Source organism: Elgaria multicarinata, chromosome 1 (assembly GCF_023053635.1).
Source record: "Elgaria multicarinata webbii isolate HBS135686 ecotype San Diego chromosome 1, rElgMul1.1.pri, whole genome shotgun sequence".
Classification (NCBI taxonomy): Eukaryota; Metazoa; Chordata; class Lepidosauria; order Squamata; family Anguidae; genus Elgaria; species Elgaria multicarinata.
In genome coordinates this window covers 85,902,055-85,922,806 of record NC_086171.1, presented here as the reverse complement: position 1 = coordinate 85,922,806, position 20,752 = coordinate 85,902,055, and the positions used below count along the sequence as shown (strand labels likewise).

Genomic DNA, 20,752 nt, shown 5'->3' with positions numbered 1-20,752 from the left:
CTGTAGAGGAGGGGTGATGAAAGTCTTTCAGCCTTAGGGCTGAATTCCATCTGGGAAAAGCTCTTGGGAGCTACATTCCGGAGGTGGGCAGGGCCAAAAACGCCAGTGTATTTTAGCTTAAAACTCCTACTGCCAGTAATGAAGCCTTAGAAGAGGCACTTCAATCATGAAGAATTGGGAAGGTGGGAATTACACAAAAGCCAGGAAACTACCGAATGTTTGGTGGTCAAGGGAAAGGGGGTGAGGCCTGAGGCATGGCCATCTGTCATGATTCCAAGCCCCCAAGGAAAATGGGCTTAAGAGAACTTGCAAAGTGCAAAATTCAGACAGAACTGCCATTAAACAAACTTTAATCAAAATTTGATAATATAACTAATCCATACCACAAAATATAAATAGTAATTGTAAAAATTAAATTATGTAACAAAGCATATAAAATTATGCCAAAATAGAAATTAGTCCATAAACTTACTTGTTTCTAATAATCATATAGTGGGCTATAATAGTACATATCTAGCTGCTTATCAACTAAATGGATGGTTTCTTGCTGTGCCCGGCAGGCTTTTAATGGACCCCTTGAAGGTCTTCAAGCTGTAATCTCTGCCATGTAGCTAGTCTAACAGACCACCGACCAACTCCTCTCAACTCGCCCACTTGACTCTGCAGCAGACTCTGGGATCTATCAGTTCTGAAGCTTCTTCTCCCTCCAACAAAGCCTGAGTTCCCAGGGAGGGGAAGAAGGGGGAAGCTGATCTCTGAGCCTGGGCCTCCTATTTGGTAAACCCCTGGAAGATTCCACCTTGACTCTGGGAGAGTCTTGGTGAAATTCCTCCCCCACTTCCTGTATTGGCTGGTCATCTTCTTCAGCCTCCGAGTCTGATTTGGGATCCACTCCAGGGAGACCAGGCTTGATCCTGACACCATCTAGGGAACCAGAGGTCTAGATTGGGACTCCAGGCATTTGATCCCTGGACCTGAGGTTCTGCACCCCTGCTGTAGAGCCAGCCATGCACATCTTGTGACTCAACAAACTGTAGACCACCTACCAGTCTAGTGCTGGACAATCTCCATGTTTTTCAAGTCTCAGGTAGGCAATGACACCAGGTTTAGCAACCTCCTGGTGGGCCACCACATTTTGCTGGCAGGCTGAACTTGGCATAGTGGGCCAAAAATGGTGAGGTCTGTTCTCAATACTTGGATAGCAATGACCATCCTATTGACAGTTAGAATGGCCCTAGAGATGCAGCATGTCAAATGGAGAGAAAAACTCCATTCTTGTTTGAAAGAAATGAAGGGAGAAAGAAAAGAGCCAGAGGAAGAAGAATTCTGAAATGTGTCAGTCTTTTAACAATAAGTATGATTTCCCACATCATAACTAAATGTAATTCCTTTTGTTTTGACATTGGATTAATCCCGTCTGTTTACCTGTAACCACTTGGTAAGCCGGTCTTATGTATCATCCTGCCAAATGGGAAGAAGAATTCTACAGCTATTAAGAAATCCCCAGATTTCTGATTGGGTTTGGAAATGGGGTGCTCTGGTGAAGCATAGTGACTAAGAGCCTGAGGTATGAATCATGATGTCTCAGCCACAGTCTCACTAGGTGATCTCTTAGGTAAGCCACACCTTCTCCACCTCAACCCTCCTTTGGCGATAATAACACTCACTTACCTTACAGGATTATTGTAAAGACCGCATTAAGAGAAGTGCTTTGAACACTCAGAAGTGCTGTATAAATGCTAAGTATTGTTATTTTATTATTACTTTCATCACTCGGGAGGACCATCAATTTACCAAGTGGTTACAGACATGCACACTGTGGTGTGTTTCATTTTGGCAAATGGTCATCTGTAATCCCCTTTGTAATATGACCTTCTTGGGCCATAGCTAGACCTAAGGTTTATCCCAGGATTGTCCTGGGCTCAAACCTGTTCATCTAGGTGCCACACAGGGCATCCAGCGCTCAGGCAGGGACGAACCCGGGATGATCCTGGGATAAACCTTAGGGCTAGCTACAGCCTTAGTCATGGATAAATAGTTATTCAGGCTTGGATCAGACCCTAATAATGGCAAGTGAAATGTATGTTTTTCTTCTTCTTGCAAATACTGCATAGTGTTGAATGAATAGCTAAATGAGTGGGTTTTTTTTTTTTAAATCATTTGCAATCATGAAAGCTGTGGGAGACGTGACTGCATAGACCAGTACATGTGCTGGTCTGCTGCCCTGCAGTAATATTAAGATGGGGTTTGAGAAGCAGCCTAGTAACAGAAGGGAAAATAGAAGAAGTCTGTGGATGGAGGAAACACATAGTTTTCCAAAAACTAAATCACGCATAAACATTACATGTTCTGGTGAATCGAATGTGCAAGTTAAAGATTATCTTGGTTATTTTACCTCTGGGCCTAACTACCCATTACTTTAAATGCATCATGTGAAGCTATGTCAGGGTTTAAAGATGAATAAAACCAGGTGTAGGGGTGAGGGTGGGGTGCTGGCAGTGATCAAGAAAAAATATTCACAACAATGTAGCATTGGCAGCAATGAGATGTATCATCATCATCATCTTCATCTTTATCATTATCATCATCAACCACTCTTTTCTCGCTCATGGTGAGGGATTGAACCTCCTTTCATTGTAAAGCGCAATTCCAATCTGGAACAATTCTCCACCTCCACCCCCACCTTGGTGTTAATTTTAAAAAAATAATACAAAACTTAAAATGAAGCATTTAAGTAATGTCTAGTTGAGGCCTTACTTTAAGGACATGCATGATTCTATTAATGCCCAATGGGAGGTTTAAACGCTTTCTGGATTCAGGGCTACATAGCTGATGCACCACTTTTATTTATTCATGGATTTATATCATGGATTTATGAGTGGTACAAAGTTTCAAAGGTAGTGCTACAGGGATTAGTTTCAATTTAAACAATATGAGTGTGGTGGGGTTTTTTTCTTAATGAAAAGCACTGGTTACAGCATCTTTACAAATATGCAAGCAGAGTAGCGGAGGGCGGGGGGAAGATCCCTAAAACAGACAACACAACCACTAATTCTGCAGCAGGTCCCCAAAGAAAGCAACTGTACCCCAAGGATGCTGTTTCAGCCAATTTACAACTCTCTTTGCCTCACAATCAAGCTGCAAACTGCTATTTCACATGCTCAAGCACACATGGAAATGCACGTGCACACACACACATACGTAGCTGCAGACCAGAGATCTCACCCACCACACCTGCAGGTAAATTGCTTGTCCAAGAACAATATTCACAGACCCCTGAGAACCACTTAGTTCTTCTGTCAAGTCTGTTCCTCCCATCAGGCAAAACCATATGGAAAAAGCCAAGTCAAATTAAACACGATGTTTCTTTTAAACAAGCGTGACTAAATCCTTTAAATTAGCCAACCTTTTGCTGTAAGTCTGGAAAGGATGTTAGATGATGATTGTATAGTGCCTTCACTGAACATGAGGCTGTATAGGAATGATAGATCCCTGCTTTGAGGAAGTTACCGGCTAAATGTCAGTGGTTGCAGGTATAATAAAACAGGATATCAAAAGGAAAGGAGGTGCCATAATGATCCTTTGCGAGGAGATGGCTTATGCTTAGAGACAAGGTCTTTGCTCGTATACTATAAGGGGTCAGATGGGAATTCTCCTCCATGTCAGATTGGCTAGTGATTAGGAGCAGGTGATGGGGTGGGTGGACACTACTTTCCCTTACAGTGTGGGGCTTTTTTTGGTACTGGCTCAGCTGAAGTTGCTGGTTTCAAAATGATTCATCGCGTTGCACAAGCTTTCTCTGCCACATTGTGGTCTAGACAGAGTGAGTTGGTCTGCGAGGGTCTGACATGTGGATGGTGATGCACTGCAGCAAATCGTTCAATTCAGTGAACTTTTGGTTCTTTCCAGCTGGATAGATCTGAGATGTTCCTTTCTGAAGAAACACTTTTAGACAAAGAATTGAGCTTGGAGTTGCTTGATATAATATTATTGACCTTATCTTCAGTTGGAGTGTTTGTGAGTGAAGGTAATGCTAACCATGGTTCAGGCAGGCCTCAAGCAATATCACTCTAGAGGAACATTCATGACCTGAGTTCATCTGCCATTCCCTACCACCATGTCAAACACATTTTTTTAAAATTACTAAAACAACCCACAAAAGTCATCATGAGTTGGCTTTTTTGACTTTATTTTTAACAATATCAGAAATCTCTAGATCTGTCCTGGAATGTGAAAGAACCAACACTTGAGGCAAATTTGAAAGATCGTGATTTGTCAAAAGACCCTTGTGAATTTCAAGGGGAAATAGCAAGAATATATTTTATTATGTTTTAAGATTTATTCAGTTACTCTCTGTACTTGCACAACAAATCCAGCTCTGTCTTGGAAAACATATGGGTAAATTTCATCCAAATAGATAGTGAGTCAGGGTCAAGTGAAATACAAAAGAAAGCTCATATAGCCCACCAAAATGAAGACCTAAAACCAAATTTAATTTGTTTTAAAGCAAACATTATTCAATAGATTCAAATAGTAAAGTGGCTGCATTGACTCTGCCACTGGTAGCATTCTAGAATTCAAGAAGCAAATTTTAGAAGTTGTTTCCCCCCCCTCAAACACACACACACACACACACACACACACACACACACACACTCACAAACACACACACACACACCCATCAGCAGTTTTTGTTTTTTGTTTTGTTTTTGGACCGAAGCTAAACTATGGCCACAGCTAGACCTAAGGTTTATCCTGGGATCATCCAGGGTCCGCCCCTGCCTGAGCACTGGATCCCCTGTGTGTCACCTAGATGAACAGGTTCGACCCCTGGATGATTCAGGGATAAACCTTAGGTCTAGCTATGGCCTATGAAACTTCAGGAGTTTCTTTGAAATGCATATTAATGAGGAATTAACAAGTAGTAATGAGGGGGTATACTTCCCCCTGCACATTGCATAAATATTTGCCTGGAATTCTGAATTCTTTGCAGTTTTCTAGATCAGTGTTTGTTCTTTCAGAATAATAATTTCTTTACATCAGGGGGGATTGAATCAAGGGCCAAATTCAGTTTTGGAGAAGATCTCAGGGCCTACATTCCTGTAAAAGAGGCTGGGAACAAAATACCAAAAATATCTGGGTATTTTAACTTAAAGATCTTACTGCCAGTAATGAAGGCTTAGAAGAGGCATTCCAATCTTTTAGAAGGGGGGGGGGACTGCTCAAAAGCCAGAAAACCATGGTGATTGAGGAAAGGGCTGGGGCCAGGGGAAGAGGGTATGGCCACCTGGGGAACCTCGAGGGCTGCATTTGGAATGCAGGTGGGCCACATATGGCCCATGGGACTGAGGTTTGACACCCCTGCTTTGTATGATACCAAAGTTTCACTTTCCCCCCAGAGCCATATCCGTACATAACTGCCATTAATTTCAATGGAACTTGTACAGAAAGAGGCTGATTATACAGAAGAGGGGAGTTATGATAATTGGGGAGATGCGGACCAGGAAAGAAGGGGATAGGATCAATGGGACACGCGGACGACAGAACAATAGACAACACATCAAGTGAGATAGAAGGAGGAAAGGAAAGTGTAGAGAATCCACCTGCAACCTGATACCCTCCAGATATGATGGACTGCAACTCCCATATTTGGGGTGGGGGCAAAAGGGGCTGTGCAGGCCACATGTTGCCCATTCCTGCCTGGCTAATGCCCCACTTCGCTAATTGGTGATCATAACTAAGGCTGTGCACTGCCTCAGGCTGAACCCCCGAATCCGAGGTGAAGTGGGCTGATTCGGCCTGCCTCAGCCATAAAGGACCATTTCTGTAGTTTGCAGCCCTGGATCTATGAAAAGTCCCACAGGCAGTGGTGGCTCCAGGTTGGGGGTGGTGAGCAAGGAGGAGAGAGTACAGTGGGTGCCCAGGAACCTGCATGGGCTGACCTCACTTTGGCTTCAGTTCCAAAGGGAGGCAGCCCAGTCCGGAAGCACCCTGTGTTGAATCAGGGCCATTTTGGAGGCTCTGAAAAGGCCTCCAAGGGGATTTGGGGTGCTGTGCACAGCCCTAACCTTAACATTCACGTTGATAAATCCTCTGACCCAACTGCTTCACATCTCCTTTGGCCATTGTGCAGGGCAGCCACATAGGTTGGTTGAAATGTGGCTTGAGCTGACCCACCACCTCAGGCAAAGTTTTTCAGTGACAGAAGCAGAAAAAAGTAATCCCCAAATGCAGTGCTTTAGTCTTTCCATAGCAATGAGAAAATAAGCGTGGTTTAGCGGTTAAGGTGCTTGACTGGGATTTAAGAGGTCTGGGTTCAAGTCCCCAATCATCCATGGAGCTCGCTGGGTGACTATGGGCCACTCACTGATGCTCAGCCTAATCTATCCCATTGTGAAGGTAAAATAGAGAGGAAGAGGTTTATCTAGGGATGGCACAACTGTCTGCTTGGGTCCGCGAGGCCATTTCCTGACACCCTTCTTGCAATCTGTCTCTCTGACGTAGGGAGAAGGGTTTGTTTCCTTAGGGAAAGGGCTGGATGGGTTGGGGAAGCAGGGAGACTGGGAAAGGAACGTAGCCTTGAAGCAGATCTTTGAGTACTCATGAAACACTCAGAGGTGAAAGAGAAGATCCTTAATCGTCGTTTGGAAACAACGTGGGATGGTTGCGACACACACTGGCTCTTCGGGGAAAGCTCTGGAAAAGAAAGGCCTAACAAAGGGTGACCCTATGAAAAGGAGGACAGGGCTCCTGCATCTTTAACAGTTGTATTGAAAAGGGAATTTCAGCAGGGGTCATTTGTCTATATGGAGAACCTGGTGAAATTTCCTCTTCATCACAACAGTTAAAGCTGCAGGTGCCCGGCCCTCTTTTTAAATCTGGTCACTCTAGTATAGCTCCTGCATCTTTAACTGTTGTGATGAAGAGGGAATTTCACCAGGTTCCCCATATATACAAATGACCCCTGCTGAAATTCTCTTTTCTGTGCAACTGTTAAAGATACAGGAGCCCTGTCCTCCTTTTCATATGGTCACCCTACCTAACATATTGGTGAAGCTGTTCTGGCCTACTGCTGAACCTGCAAACATGGAAGCCTGAACTGGAGCATTTTGAACTTAGTTCTTTTTTGCACCCCTGAGGCCAAGGGTAGGCAACTTTTAGCCCTCCAGAGTTTTTGGACTACAACTTCTATCAGTCCTAACCAGCACAGCCAATGGTGAAGGATTTGTAGGCCAAAACATCAGGAGGGCCATAAGTTGCCCACTCCTGCCCTACGTGTGTAACCTTACTTGTCTACCTATCCCTTAAATCACCTATTTGTTTGTTAGCTGCATGTCAGGGTTCTTTCAACGGTTAGTATTTATTTATTTATTAAAACATTTTTATCCTGCCCTATATCATTGAGATCTCAGGATGACATACAGATAAAATCAAACAGTATAAAATAATAAATAATGTATAAAGGTAAAAATGATTAAACCATTAATAAGCTGAACCCAGTAGAAAATTAAAAAGCAATAAAAAACAATTAAACTACTTGCAGCTTTAGCCCTCAAAGGCTTAGATAAAAAAAACCATGTTTTAACTTCACACTGAATTGAAGCCAGTGTCGGCACCAGTCAGGCCTCCAAGGGGAAGGCATTCCACAACTGGGGTGCAATAACAGAGAACGCCCTCTCTCGTGTCCCACCATAATGTATGTCTTGCATTGGTGGGACATAGAGGAAGGCTCCACCAACAGATCTCAAATCTCAGGCAGGCATATATAGGGAAAGGTGCTCCCTCAAGTATCGAGGTCCCAAGCTGTTTAGGGCTTTAAATGCCAACACCTTGAATTCCGACCTGAAATGTATAGGCAGCCAGTGCAATTCCTTTAAGACCAGCGTTATACGGTCTTTGTGGAATATACCGGTCAGCAGTCTAGCTGCTGCATTTTACACTAGCTGCAACTTCCGAGTTGTCTTCAAGGGCAGCCCCATGTAGAGTGCATTGTAGTAGTCAAATTGAGAAGTTACCAGCACATGGACTACTGTGGCTAGGTTGTCCCTGTCCAGGAAAGGCCATAGCTGGTGAATCAGCTGAAGTTGGCTCCAAGTACTCCAGACCACAAAGCCCACCTGGGCCTTCAGTGACAAGGATGGATCTAGGAGTACTCCCAAACTATGCCACTGCTCCTTCAGAGGAAGTGCAACCCCATCCAGAACAGGTCACTTACCCAATTCCTGGACGCAGGAACCACCAATCCACAGAGCTGCCATCTCAGGATCCAGCTTCAGTTTATTGGCCCTCATCCAGCTCATTACAGCCTCCAAGCACTGGTGCAGCACCATCACTCCAGCTGACTCTAACCTCAAAACTCCTAATGAGTTGACCTCACCCAGCAGCTTCATATAAATGTTAAACAGCATGGGGGATAGAAAAGAACCATGTGGCACCCCACAGCTTAATGAGGTGAAGCAGGAATCCCCCAATACCACTCTCTGGAATTGGTCATACAAGTAGGAGTGAAACCACTGTAACATTTTGCCCCCGACTCCCATCTTGCAGAGCTGATCCAGTGAGATGCCATGATCAAAGGTATCAAAAGCTGCTGCGAGATCCAGGAAGATCAACAAGGTAGCACTCCCCCTGTCTTTCACCCAGAGTAGGTCATTGGTCAGAGCAACCAAGGCCATGTCAGTGCCATGACCTGGCCTGAAACCAGACTGAAACAGTTCCAGATAATCTAGCACTCAAGTGCCTTCAGTACTTGCCTCAAACCCTAGATATACTGGCATGCTTCTGATTCATAAACTTCTTATGGTTACAAGGGAAAGCTAAATTGTATTTGAGGTTTTAAGAAAACAGAAGACTAGACTAAGTGGGAAGTTTATAGAATTAGGAATGATATAGAGAGAATGAAGAAAGAATTCTTTTCTTCCTCTCTCCTAATAAGAAGACTTCAACTGCTTTGGCAGTAGTTCCAGGCTAGACTTCTCCACACAGCACATAATTAGCTACTGCAGTTCACTGCCACAAGATGTAGCAACAGCTATTAGCTTTGGTGGCTTTTAAAAAGGATTATCCATGCTTTTGGAAGGTAGGCCTGTCTGTAGTTTGTGATGTGCCACGGGATATCAGATGTCATCATCTTGCTCGCGGAGGTTCCTAGAGCAAACTTCCCCAACCTTGTGTTCTCTAGGTGTTTTGGAATTCTGCGAGTTGTAATCCAAAACATCTGGAGGGCACCAGGTTGGGGAAGGCTGCCCTAGAGCAATCTCCTTGGCTGCTGTTGGAGCTGGACAGCTGGACTAGCTGGATATTTGGCCTGGCGCAGCAGGACAGTTCTAATCTAATTAAGTTCTTCTACTCAGTAACACATACCTATGATTTTATTAAAGAGATTTTGAGTTCCACTGGTGTAAATGGGTATTTATTTATTTATTACAGTTATATGCCGCCCCATAGTTGAAGCTCTCTGGGCAGTTTACAAGGGGTAGGACTGTGAGGCAAGCCAACATGAGTGGCAATTATATCTCGCCATTATGATAGCCATCTCTCTATATAAAATGCTTAGGTATGTTTCCATACAGGCTTCAGCTGATACAGGTTGCTAAGCAACAATAACAATGTGTAACGTCAGCTGATACAGATTGCTAAGCAACAATAACAACGTGTAATGTCAGCTGATACAGGTTGCTAAGCCCCTTGCCTGATTCCTCCAAGGTAATCCTATTCCCCTTTCTGCCTCTTCACTCCCCCCACCCATGAAGTGGGCAGCACCATAGTCTGGGGCATGAGCGAGGCATGGCCGGGGCCCTTGGTGGCTGGGTTGGAGGCCACTCACCTGCTGCAAGCCCAGGCCCCAGCCTAATCTCATGCGAGCTGGGCGGGCGGCCCAAGGCTGACAGGAACCCCGGGGAGAGGGGGACACCTGTTCCCTCTCCTCCCAACCTCCCTGCCCCCGCCCCAGGTCTGCCAGACGGCGCTGTATCGGCGGCCTCCAAGCAGCCTGCAACCCCCATGGTGATATTTAATTAATAAACTTTAAGATATGCTACAATGGTGTATGTTACGCTGGGTACAGCTAGTTTAAATATAACTTGCTCTGTCCTTAGACAAGGGCAATGCCACATCGCCCCACCCCCGTGTAGCCAGAATATATTACATTTGTGTTTTATTTTCACTTCATGTCGCATTCAAGGCTCTTCATTTACCAGGTTCTGCTAGCACAATTCGACATATCAGTTTCTGACATGTCAGTATGTGTAGTATAGACCCTCTCTAAATTTGTTTCTAATAGAAATATGTTTTATATAAAAATGTAGAAACATAGAAGTAAACATAATAGATAAATGGTCACATTCTGCTAATATAGCTCTTGAGTACTTTGCAACATTAATAATGATTAAATGTTGACAAGTACATTACTGACAACTAATCCAATGAAGACTGAAGAACCTAAACAAAATCCCTGTTGTAAATCCTCCACGTTCACAAGCAGGAAGCAAAGAGGTGCCTATATGAAGTGCCAGTCCATTACTGGTTTGCACTGAAATAGCCACATAGGTTTCACAAGAACCGTACAAAATTCCACCCCTGGGAGAAATTACATTGTTTTCAGAGGCTCCTGTGTGATTCCCTTGCCTACTTCCAGTTCTCTTGAGAGAGACAATGAGAAAATCTGGTTTATTAATTTAAAAATAACAAAAACAACTCTGACTGGGTTCTAACAGAAGACTGACAAAATACACCTTTTTATTTTATTTTTGTCTAGAGTTGTTTAAGTATATGGAACACAGGGTCTATGCCATTTTTATCTCTAGGGTGCTGTGGCAAATGGAAACTACTGTGCTTACTTCTAGAGCAGTGGGTTTCATAAGTATCACAGCAGGGAGTTTCAGCAAGTGAAGAACATACGGTAAAACCTTCCACAAAATTAAATTTTGTGAATTTTGATGTCCAGAATTCTCTGACTACTAACTAGTATTGAAATCAGTCAAAGTTAGTCACTAAAGCATGAGGAATGTCTTTTGAATCCAACCCATTAAATATATTCAGCTAGGTTTTGAAACTGCTGATAGCTGATAGGCAAGGATGTATCAGAGTCGTTTTCACAGTTTCTACCTCCAGGGAACATTTCCCACATAGAGAATTCTGGGGCATGTTTTAAGATATCTGCCCAGGAGCACAATTTGGCATCATGATTGTCCATTGTAAACTCAGAGTGTCCACTTAAAAAACATGGCTGATATTCACCCATGGCTGTACACAGCAGAAAACAGGAATGGTAGACAAGCTATATTTTGGGGAAGTTGTTTCACCATTACTGAGCTTCTCATTCAATGAACCTCTTTTAATCTTTGAAGACATCCAGTGCTACACTATATTTCACAATATCTGATATTCGGCATGCAATGGTAACTTTTATCTGACAGGTAAAACGTATTCGCAATTTGTATCTGACAGCGTGGCAACTCATGCAATTTCATATTAGAAATCTGTCCAAATCAAAACAATCAAGGGATTCTCACCCTGCTCCCTTCCCAAATTTCAAATGTCAAATTTAAGGGTAAATGTCTCATATTTAAAATACAAATCTAATTTTGTTGTTCAGAATTGGCTGGTCCGGCTGTTGGTTCTTGTGGACCCTTTGGGCAACTAAGGCCATTGCTAGACCAGGCTATATTCCGGGCTGATACCTGGGATCGCCCCTGTGCGTCCAGATGATGCACAGAGGATCCCGGGCTCAGGGAGGGATCAACCCTCCCTGGCCCCGGGATATAGCCTATCCCTTTCAGCCCGATTTTCCCCACAGTCTTGGGCTGAGCCTGAGACTGCGAGTGTGTAGCCCATTCTGCAGCTTTTCCCAGCTCCGCGCCCATCAGGGGCAGAGTGGGGGGAGCGGGAAAATCAAATTATTATTTTTAAAAAACCATTTCCCGAGCGCACAAGCATCCATGCGCATCACCCCTTTAAGAGACTATTAAAAAATGGCGGACACGATGGGTCTTTCTTTCAGCTCGTCGCACCTGACATCTAGACTAGGGCAACAGCTCATGATAGTTGCATCGTGGGCTCTCCCCTCTTCCATCGCAGATTTTAAGGTAGGTCTAGCAAAGGCCTGAGTGTCAGTGGGCCCACTTTGCACTAGATGTGAAACCCTGTGCTGACTTTTGAGCTACACTTCAATGATCTTTCACTTCTTCCCCGGACAATTTTGGGTGCTTCTCTCCATCCCTCACCTCCACACTCCCCGCCCCCCAGCCTGTTCTAAAATAAAATAAATAAATAAAAATCTCCCCCTGGACGATAGAACTAAAATGAGTTTACCAAGATTTATTGTGTCAGTGATTGGACAACAGGTGTCCCCCGCAAAAAGTAGCAGCAAAGATAATAGTAGGTCTGCATCTAAAATTGGGTCTTTCACAGCAAATTGTATTTACTCTGTTTTGAAAAGAACATCCCATAAGCATCCAATCAACAAAGTAAGACTTTTCTGCATGCAAATGGGAGCTGGATTTGACTTGGCTCTGAGGGGGTCAGTTTAAGGAGATGGCTGCAATCTGAGGGGTGTTTTGTGTGGGGGAATTCAAACCAGCTTCAGTTCTTCCCTCAACATGCAATATTAAAAGTGATCTGTGGGCTGTATTGCGGCGAAATACCGCAAGTTGAGAGAAATCTCAACTCAGCCCCGCAACATGAGGATAACAGCACTGGGCAACACTGCGGGGTCACTGTATGCTATTACCTCAGCATCCGCTCGACCTTCAACATGCCGTAGGGGTCGTCACGTCACTGGACAGCACTTCAGAGTTGTTGGAAATCATTGTCTCAGCCTGACTCCACATTTACAGTGTTCAGCGTGAACTACACTTCAGGGCCACCCTAAGCAACTCTTCTCTCAGCCACAGAGGGAAAATGAACTCCATTCTCCTTGATGGGGCAAGCGAAGAATGTTTCACACTGAAGCACTGAGTTAGAAAGATCAGGAATTCCTTCTTTTTCAGTTAACTTTTGTCAAGGGGGATGGGTGGGTGGGGGAATACAGAGTAGTGTGCAATCTCCTGTATGTTAAACTCTTAGTTGTCTGCTTTGATTTCTATGGACAGCTCTCCTTTCTGACCTTTAAAAGTAAATTATCAATATAAGCCAGGACGTGAGGGTGGATCCTTCATGTCCTTTCAATGTCCGGGTGTATCCCCCTTCGCCTTTCTTTCCCTTTCTCAGTGGGATTTGACTGGTAGATCCAGGGGAGCACAAGGGATGCTTTCAGCACTCCTATGCCGCCCCCCCCCCCCAATCTAAGGGAAAGAGCTGCAGCTGGTCTCTGGCCAAATCATCTGTGCTCTTTGCCTTCATTCCCCCCCCCTTCATTTTTCTCCCTGCTCACTTCAGCTGCCAGGCGATTGGCACAGCACCTCCCCAGTCCCACCACAGGCACACCCCAGTCCCATCCCTTCGCTTTGCCTTGGTCTCCCAACCACCTGATCTGCAGCATTTTTAAGCTGCTGGGGCTGCAGTAGCCACATCTCTTCCTCCTCACAAGCAAACTCTTCCAGTGTCCCTGCTGGGGTGGGGGATGCACGCAGTTGACATCCCCCATTGGTACTAAGAGTTATGGTGGCCCCACATCACCTGACCCTATCTATGCCTCTTCACAGGTTTCCAGATGTAGTCAAGCAAGCAAGCTGGGCTGGCTGGCTGGCCCTGGGTCTCTCAAGGGCCCTCCTGTGGAAATGGGCCCTTGGCCAGTACCCCATGGTGCCAATCCCTGACAACGGCCCTGAGAACATGCTTGGTAAAACTGGGCAATTCAGGAAATGATAAAGATGCTTTTCAGTTTTATAGTTATTATTATTGACCTACAAATAAATTGTGGCAGGAAAAAGTAATCAAACCCTAGTGATGGATCTGGATTTAGGCATGTACAATGGAGCAGGTGGAAGAAGACTGTCCCACCCTCTCCTCCAGTCCTCTAAAAAGTCAACATGGGGAGTCCGGGGACCCTGCTGACTGGGGTGTGCTGTGATGGGGTGGGATCCTCCAAAATCAGGTAGAGCTCCCCTTCCATGAAGAGGGCCTAGATCCAACCCAAAGAAAACTTGTATAACAATAATTGCTTTTCAGAACACCAACTCTTATAATTTTAGGGTAAATTAAATTTTAAAAAGCATATTCATTCAATTGGAGACAAGTTAGTTACATAGTTTATATCCTGTCTCCAGACATCGATTGCCTTTAATATTTAAAATCAGATTTTTGACAAGCTGGTAGTTTTACTGGGTAATAACATTCCACATCTTGCTTAAGAATTCTTGAATTTGGTGTGGAACATTTGGGGTTTGGGTAACTGCTTAGTTCTTGTAGGTAAGCTGAGAAAAACAGAACAGGGAGGCAGTATTATGTTGTGCTTCTAAGGTGCCAGATATTTTTGTGGGAAAGAATTGATAGCTGCCACATGGATAGGTACAGAGTGCTAAAAATTGCCAGGAAGGTTGGAACACTGATTCTTGGTCCAGGTCAGATTTACTATGAGGGCTGCTTGATATATAAAGCAGCATAGACATGATGACCTTGGGTACCTTCAAAGTATTTGGAGGCTTGTGACCACCACCATATCTGTGTAATAGCTTCTGTCACCATTGCTGTGGTAAAAATTGTGGCACCTGCCTGTACAACACCCATGTGTAGACACTAGGCCCAATTCTCAGTGCAACTGTATGGCATCTGTAACTATGTCAAGGACATAGCTTGCTGTGCTTTCAGGGGGAAGGGGTTCCACCATTTTGGCACCTCCATGGAAAAGGCCAAGGCTCAGGTACCTTCTGAGAGGACTCCCATGGGTGAGGAACCCTGCAGAGATTACAAGGAAACTGTAGTGGGAGAAGGCACTCCCTAAGGCATACAAAGCCCAGAATGCTTAAGTAAGGCTGTAATCCTGTACCCATTTACCGGAGGGTAATCTCCATTGAACTGAATGAGACTCACTTCTGAGTAGACATGTATGGGATTGCATTGCTAAGGTTGTGACTAGGGATGTCAGAGAAATCCACAATGGAACCAAACGGTTTCAGATTTTTATGAATCCGACCCACAGATTCCACATCTCACTGGCTTTGAGTATGTGGATTTGCAGACCATTTTCCTAACCTTCAAGAATTTTGTGCAAATTTTGTCACAAAAAATACGCAAAGTTTAAAAAAAAAACTGGCCAAAACTGCACATTTATTTCTCCCATAGGCTAAAGCATTAAAATGCACATTTGGGGGGTGCATTTGGGGGGAATTTGTGCATGTCTGAATTTGTGCAAATTTGCATTTGCATTAGTTTGGAAGCTAACAAACAAAATATGATTCCAGTGATGGATGGATGATGGAATGAAAGGTGCTTGAAAATCCCCAAAATGCAGATCGAATGGATTTTACACAATCCATACATCTGTAGTTGTGACCAGCACCTTGAGTGTGTGGAAGTATATTAGCGGTCAGTATCACTTGGTTAGAATACACACACAGCCCCTATGAATAAATGGGCAGCTACATTTTGCACTCGTTTCTGAATGACCTTCTAAGGATTGTCCTTAGAACTTGGCCAAGAATATATATAGTGTAGGTATGGCTGTGTGCACACGTGCACGCATCAGGGCCTTTGTAAATGTGGACTCCCGGCCCCCAGCATGGAGTGACTGCAACCTGACCAACCACATTTGGGCTAAAAGGTAGAGAACTCCATGCTGGGGTGTAATACTTCTAGGAAGAATTGAATTCCAACATGTCTCATTTTAGAAATTAAGCACTCACTAGAGATAGATGTGGATTTATGAGGGAGTAGGTACCAGTAACATCTGGGGATAAGCATGTACATAGAGCTATACTATGTGCACAAAACTAGTGTACTTTAAAGGTTTTCCCCCTCCCAAGAGTGGTGAAGATAATGCTCATGTTTTTTTCCTGTGCTTTTTCAGAACTCGTTGAAAACATACTCTCGTTGTTTTTGACCTTGTTCCTCTCAGTGCCCCTTTCTTTCTTCACCCCCACTCCATTTTCCTGCACTGCCCTTTGGTTGTGGTGGCCCACAAGATTTTCTTTTTTATGGTATCACAGTGTCTGATGTCACAGAGGCACATAAAAATCCCATGGGTTGCTACAGTGAACTGGATTCAACAGCACTGCAGGGAAGTGAAGCTGAGAGGTATGAGGTAAAGGAAGGGAAGGAAAATGGCTCTGAGGAGAAACAGCAGCCAGGGGAACTAAAGAGTGCCTAATGGCACTGAAACAATATGAATATGAAGTAGTGTTGACAGCTAATAAGGCTCTTTGAAGACTCATGCTAGTAAGGGTGTTTCTAATTATTTTCCATATCAGAAAAAGTAGCAATCAGGAGTATGGGAGGAGAAGAGTGCGTGTAATTAAGCTATGTTTGGAAAACTCACTTGTTTTTCTGCCAGTAATAACCATCAAGATTCTGTGTTGTATCCTCTTCCCCCACTTTAACTAGTGAATATTATTTCTCCTTCGGGTATGCAAAAATTTAAAATCTCTCTACAAAAATATTCCCATATGTAGATAAAACCCCAGCACAGATGTACGATGTGCTCCCCTTCCAAAGTGGCTGACTTCTACATGCATGCGATCCTCTGCATAAATAGGAGGACACAAATATTTCTTCCTTTCCTTTCCTTTCCTTTCCTTCCTTCCTTCCTTCCTTCCTACCCCTTAGTTTGCACACAAATTATAGACCAATGCAGACATTATCCATGCATAAAAGATACACATGGATAAGGGGGGGTAGGACTCCACCACTGGCCCCACCCTGGTGTTGCACACACCACTGGCTGCATCCCCTCAACATCTGCATGTCTCCTGTAGACATCTGCAAGAGGTGCATACCTGTATTCAGTACGGTCACTTATGTGATCATGTTACATCACAGACATGTGAAACAGAATCATATGGGTCACTGCACCCTATCAGTTCAGGTGGCAGTGAAAGCAAAATATAATCATGTGAGGCACACCAGACACTGACTGGAGGATTCTAAGTATACTTCCAAATCATAAATACCAAAAAATCCCTTCTTAAAAACAAAATTCATTTTCTACTAGTACATTTTTTTTAAAAAAATGATATTTTTTTTCATGGAGACTAGTACAGACATAGAACTGTATAAATGAAAAAAAAACCCTGTCTAGTATACTATGCTATGTACTAAGAGTGATCTTGAACAGTTCATTGGGAAATTTCTTTGAGTTGTTTTCCTTTCAAACTTCTGCTCTACTTTAATTTGCACATGCCTTGTCAAACATGATTTAGAATGAAACAGAGGAAGTCTAGCACAACCTAAACAAACTCTGTATGTGCTGGGAATATGGCTGTCCCAAACTGCCTTCATTCCTGATTTGAGATTGGGGAAAAGTGTGAGCCCAGTCAAGGTGCAGTTTTGACTGTGCACATTAGTTGTTCTTGGCTATGAAATTATAGCCATCCTTGGGGAAAGACTGTTTTGCTTTCATTCAACAATATGTTTAAGTGTTTCAAACATCTCATTTTACAGCACTGCGAGTGAGACATCCAAACCTCAGGATAAATAAGGGTGCATCTTTCAAAGGAACTTAGGCCGTAGGTAGACCTAAGGTTTATCCCAGGATTGTCCTGGGGTTAAACCTGTTCATCTAAGTGTCACACAGGGCATCCAGCGCTCAGGCAGGGACAAACCTGGGATGATCCTGGGATAAACCTTAGGTCTAGCTACAGCCTTAGAATCTAATCCAGGAATCCATAAGCACTTGGGTCTTTTAAAAGAGCTGATTAGAGGCAACTGCCCTTTGCAGATGTCAATCACACCTAGAAGGTGTGTTAATCACAATTCTGTTCCACCCCCTCAATATCTGCATATTCAGCATTAGCAGCTGAAAGTGCGTAGTCATTCCTTGCACTTTGGTGTCCTAACTGTGCAGGGGTCTGGATTGCATGGAGCGTCTACACATTTCAGTTGAACTTGAGTAGGCAGCACCCCTTTGCAGATGTCTGTCCTCAATTGGGAAAGGTGGGTCCAGCAGTGTCCACAATGCCAGGAGTGGGGCCAATGTCATAGCCCAATTCCCCCTTCACCATGCGTTGTTTCTACACGTGGTTCATATCTGCAAAGGGCAGTGCGCTCATGCTTTTCCGGGTCACAGCAATATCATCAAAGCAAAAATGAAAATGGACCGAATTGATCCCTCCATACTTCAGAATTCTTTGAAACTTTTAAAATATTATTCTTTGATTTCCTTCTCGTTATGTGTTTTAATTATATTACATACTAAGGGAAGGAAGGAAAGGAACCTCTCGTGCAAGCACTGACTCTTGGAGGGACGCCAGCTTTCGCTGACGTTTTCTTGGCAGGCCTTATAGCGGGGTGGTTTGCCGTTGCCTTCCCCGGCCCTTATTACCTTTCCCCCAGCTAGCTGGGTACTCATTTTACCGACCTCGGGAGGATGGAAGGCTGAGTCGACTCGAGCTGGCTGCCTGAAACCAGCTTCCGCTGGGATTGAACTCAGGCCGTGGGGAGAGTTTCAGTTGCAGAAACTGCTGCTTTTACCACTCTGCGCCACTCGAGGCTCATTGCATACTAAACATGCATGTTTTTGCTGACACAAAGTATCCTGTACATTGTGATCCCAAAAACTTGCATAGTAATACTTCCTGGAGCTAGAAAATAATATGTTCATAATATATAAGATTAAGTCTCGGACAATACTATTTGAAAGATCATGAACCCAATCCAACATGGAATCAGCCATACAGGAGCCATTGTCTTTACCGGGCCTAATATTACACCTTTGTTTTGTACTGTGCTGAATACAGCTCACCAGCAATGTACATTGGCCTGCTAAGGCTTGACCTCACCTCTGTTTTTGCAGTCCTGGTGGACAGCAAAGCCAGGAGGGTTTTCTTTTTTGAATCCCTGGTAGTCTGCACATTTTGTACGCCTGAAGTAGGAGTTAGCCATCCCAGGTATATAGCTTCATTTTGTTTTATAAACATTTGCAGCTGACTAATTCCAAGTTAGGCCATTTTGCCCAGGATTGTCTACTCTGAGTGAGGATGGCTCTCTGTAGTCATGGGCAGCATGAAGGCCTTTCCTGGCTTTGCTGCCTAAATTTGTGATGGCCAGGATTGAACTTGGGCCTTAGCTAGGCCTAAGGATTATCCCAGGAAAATGGAGGGGTCATCCCTGCCTGCTCCCCGGATCCCCTGTATGTCATTTGGATGCACAGAGATGATCCTGGGACAATCCTGAGATATAGGCCTGGTCTAGCCATGGCCTTGAGCTCCTGAGCATGTAAGGCAGGTGCTCTGCCAGCAAGATACACCCCCACGTACACCATTTCAAGAGTATTTTAGTGGATCGGGCAGGCACCTAAGCTGCATTAGGCTGATGAATAAATAAACCACAGAGATGTGAGGGGATGAGAGGGGGAAACCACAGAAAAATGTCAGGGCCACAGTTCACTCAGTGCTGTAATGTGTTCGGCATGATGGGTCATGAGTTGTCCAGCTGCACAAGTTGCTTTAGCATCTGCTTCATTTCTTCAGTGAGATGTTTCTAGTCAAGAAGGCGTTGCTTGACCAGGGTTTGCTCTGTTAGTAGCCGACACTGCCGTTATGAAGTGACTTTACAGATTCTTTTGTAACAAATGCTTTGAGGTGGAAGGTGTTTCAATTGGTTCCTCTTGCCATATGGTAATTGGATTGCCTGGTTGAGAGAAAAGAGAAAGAGAGAGAGGGGGAGAGAGAGAGAGAGAGAGAGAGTCATTCAAGAAAACAAAACAAAGCACTTCCATGGGACTGAAATACTTTGTATGTGTTGTTATTTGCAGTGCATGCCGAGAAAGTCATGGGCGCAAGAGCCAAGCTGGCGAGCTAATTAAGTATATAAATGTATATGTTTAAACAGCCTTATAAAGGAGCATTGGAAATCTGCAAGATGAGCGAATATCTTATAACTTCTTCCGCAGGTGCGAGGATAGCTACAAGCCATGGACTTTCTGTCCTGCTTCTTGTTTGTGGCTTTGTGAAGGGTGCTTTGCTTTAATCTAAAAAGTGCTGACTTTTTCCAATATCACTTTCTCTTCTTAAAGCAAAGAGCAAATCGCCTGTAAAACCTACGGAGCGGACAGCAAAGTTGACCCTAACTTCCAACCACCACCCTGCACCCAATGTACTCTAACTCTCTACACAAAGGAGCACCTTCTACAGGACACACACACAAAAATAAAACAAAACATGAAACAACATTTTAAAAAGGAGAGAAGAGGCTAGCACATAGTTTCTTCATTTCTTACTTTCTTTGGAATGTATCACTGATCTTTTCTTTGAAGGGACCTGGAGTGGTGTAACAGAAGATTGTTCAACTTGACAACAACTTTTTTCCTTCCCCCCCCTTTTTTTTGATTCAACAAAGAGAAGAGTTGAATTCCCTTGACTATCCAGAGGTTGGCTACAATTTTTTAGTCTTATCAAACTGGACATTTGTTCTTATACTTGGAAAAGCACCAAGAAGGGGGGGGAAGAGCCCAACCCCCTCCCAAATCCAAGCTCAAAACCAGTCCAACATGCAAGATGCAAAGAGCAACATCTCTATGGAAATGGATGGAAACAGAGTTACGTTTTGAAAGAATTTCTTTTCTAGGTGGCAAATCTGACAAAAATTCAAAGCTGCTAATTATACATGAGGAGTATATTTCTGGAAGACATGCAAGAAAGTGTTGGCGCCTCTTGGGCAT

At 43.9% G+C, this 20,752-nt stretch overlaps 1 protein-coding gene across 2 annotated transcripts in view; it reads left to right on the top strand.

Annotated features, from left to right (window-relative positions):
* The window catches only part of VSTM2A (V-set and transmembrane domain containing 2A), a 35,418-nt gene extending 15,029 nt beyond the window's left edge, over positions 1–20,389 (top strand). The window contains exon 5 of one of the 2 annotated variants that reach the window (XM_063116515.1): positions 20,108–20,389. In XM_063116515.1, coding sequence (XP_062972585.1) covers positions 20,108–20,196 — 89 coding nt within the window. In that variant the 3' untranslated portion in view covers positions 20,197–20,389. Of the gene's footprint in view, positions 1–19,984 lie in introns of both variants that reach the window. The other variant, XM_063116525.1, reaches the window with a different exon arrangement.
* The last annotated feature ends 363 nt before the right edge of the window (positions 20,390–20,752 follow it).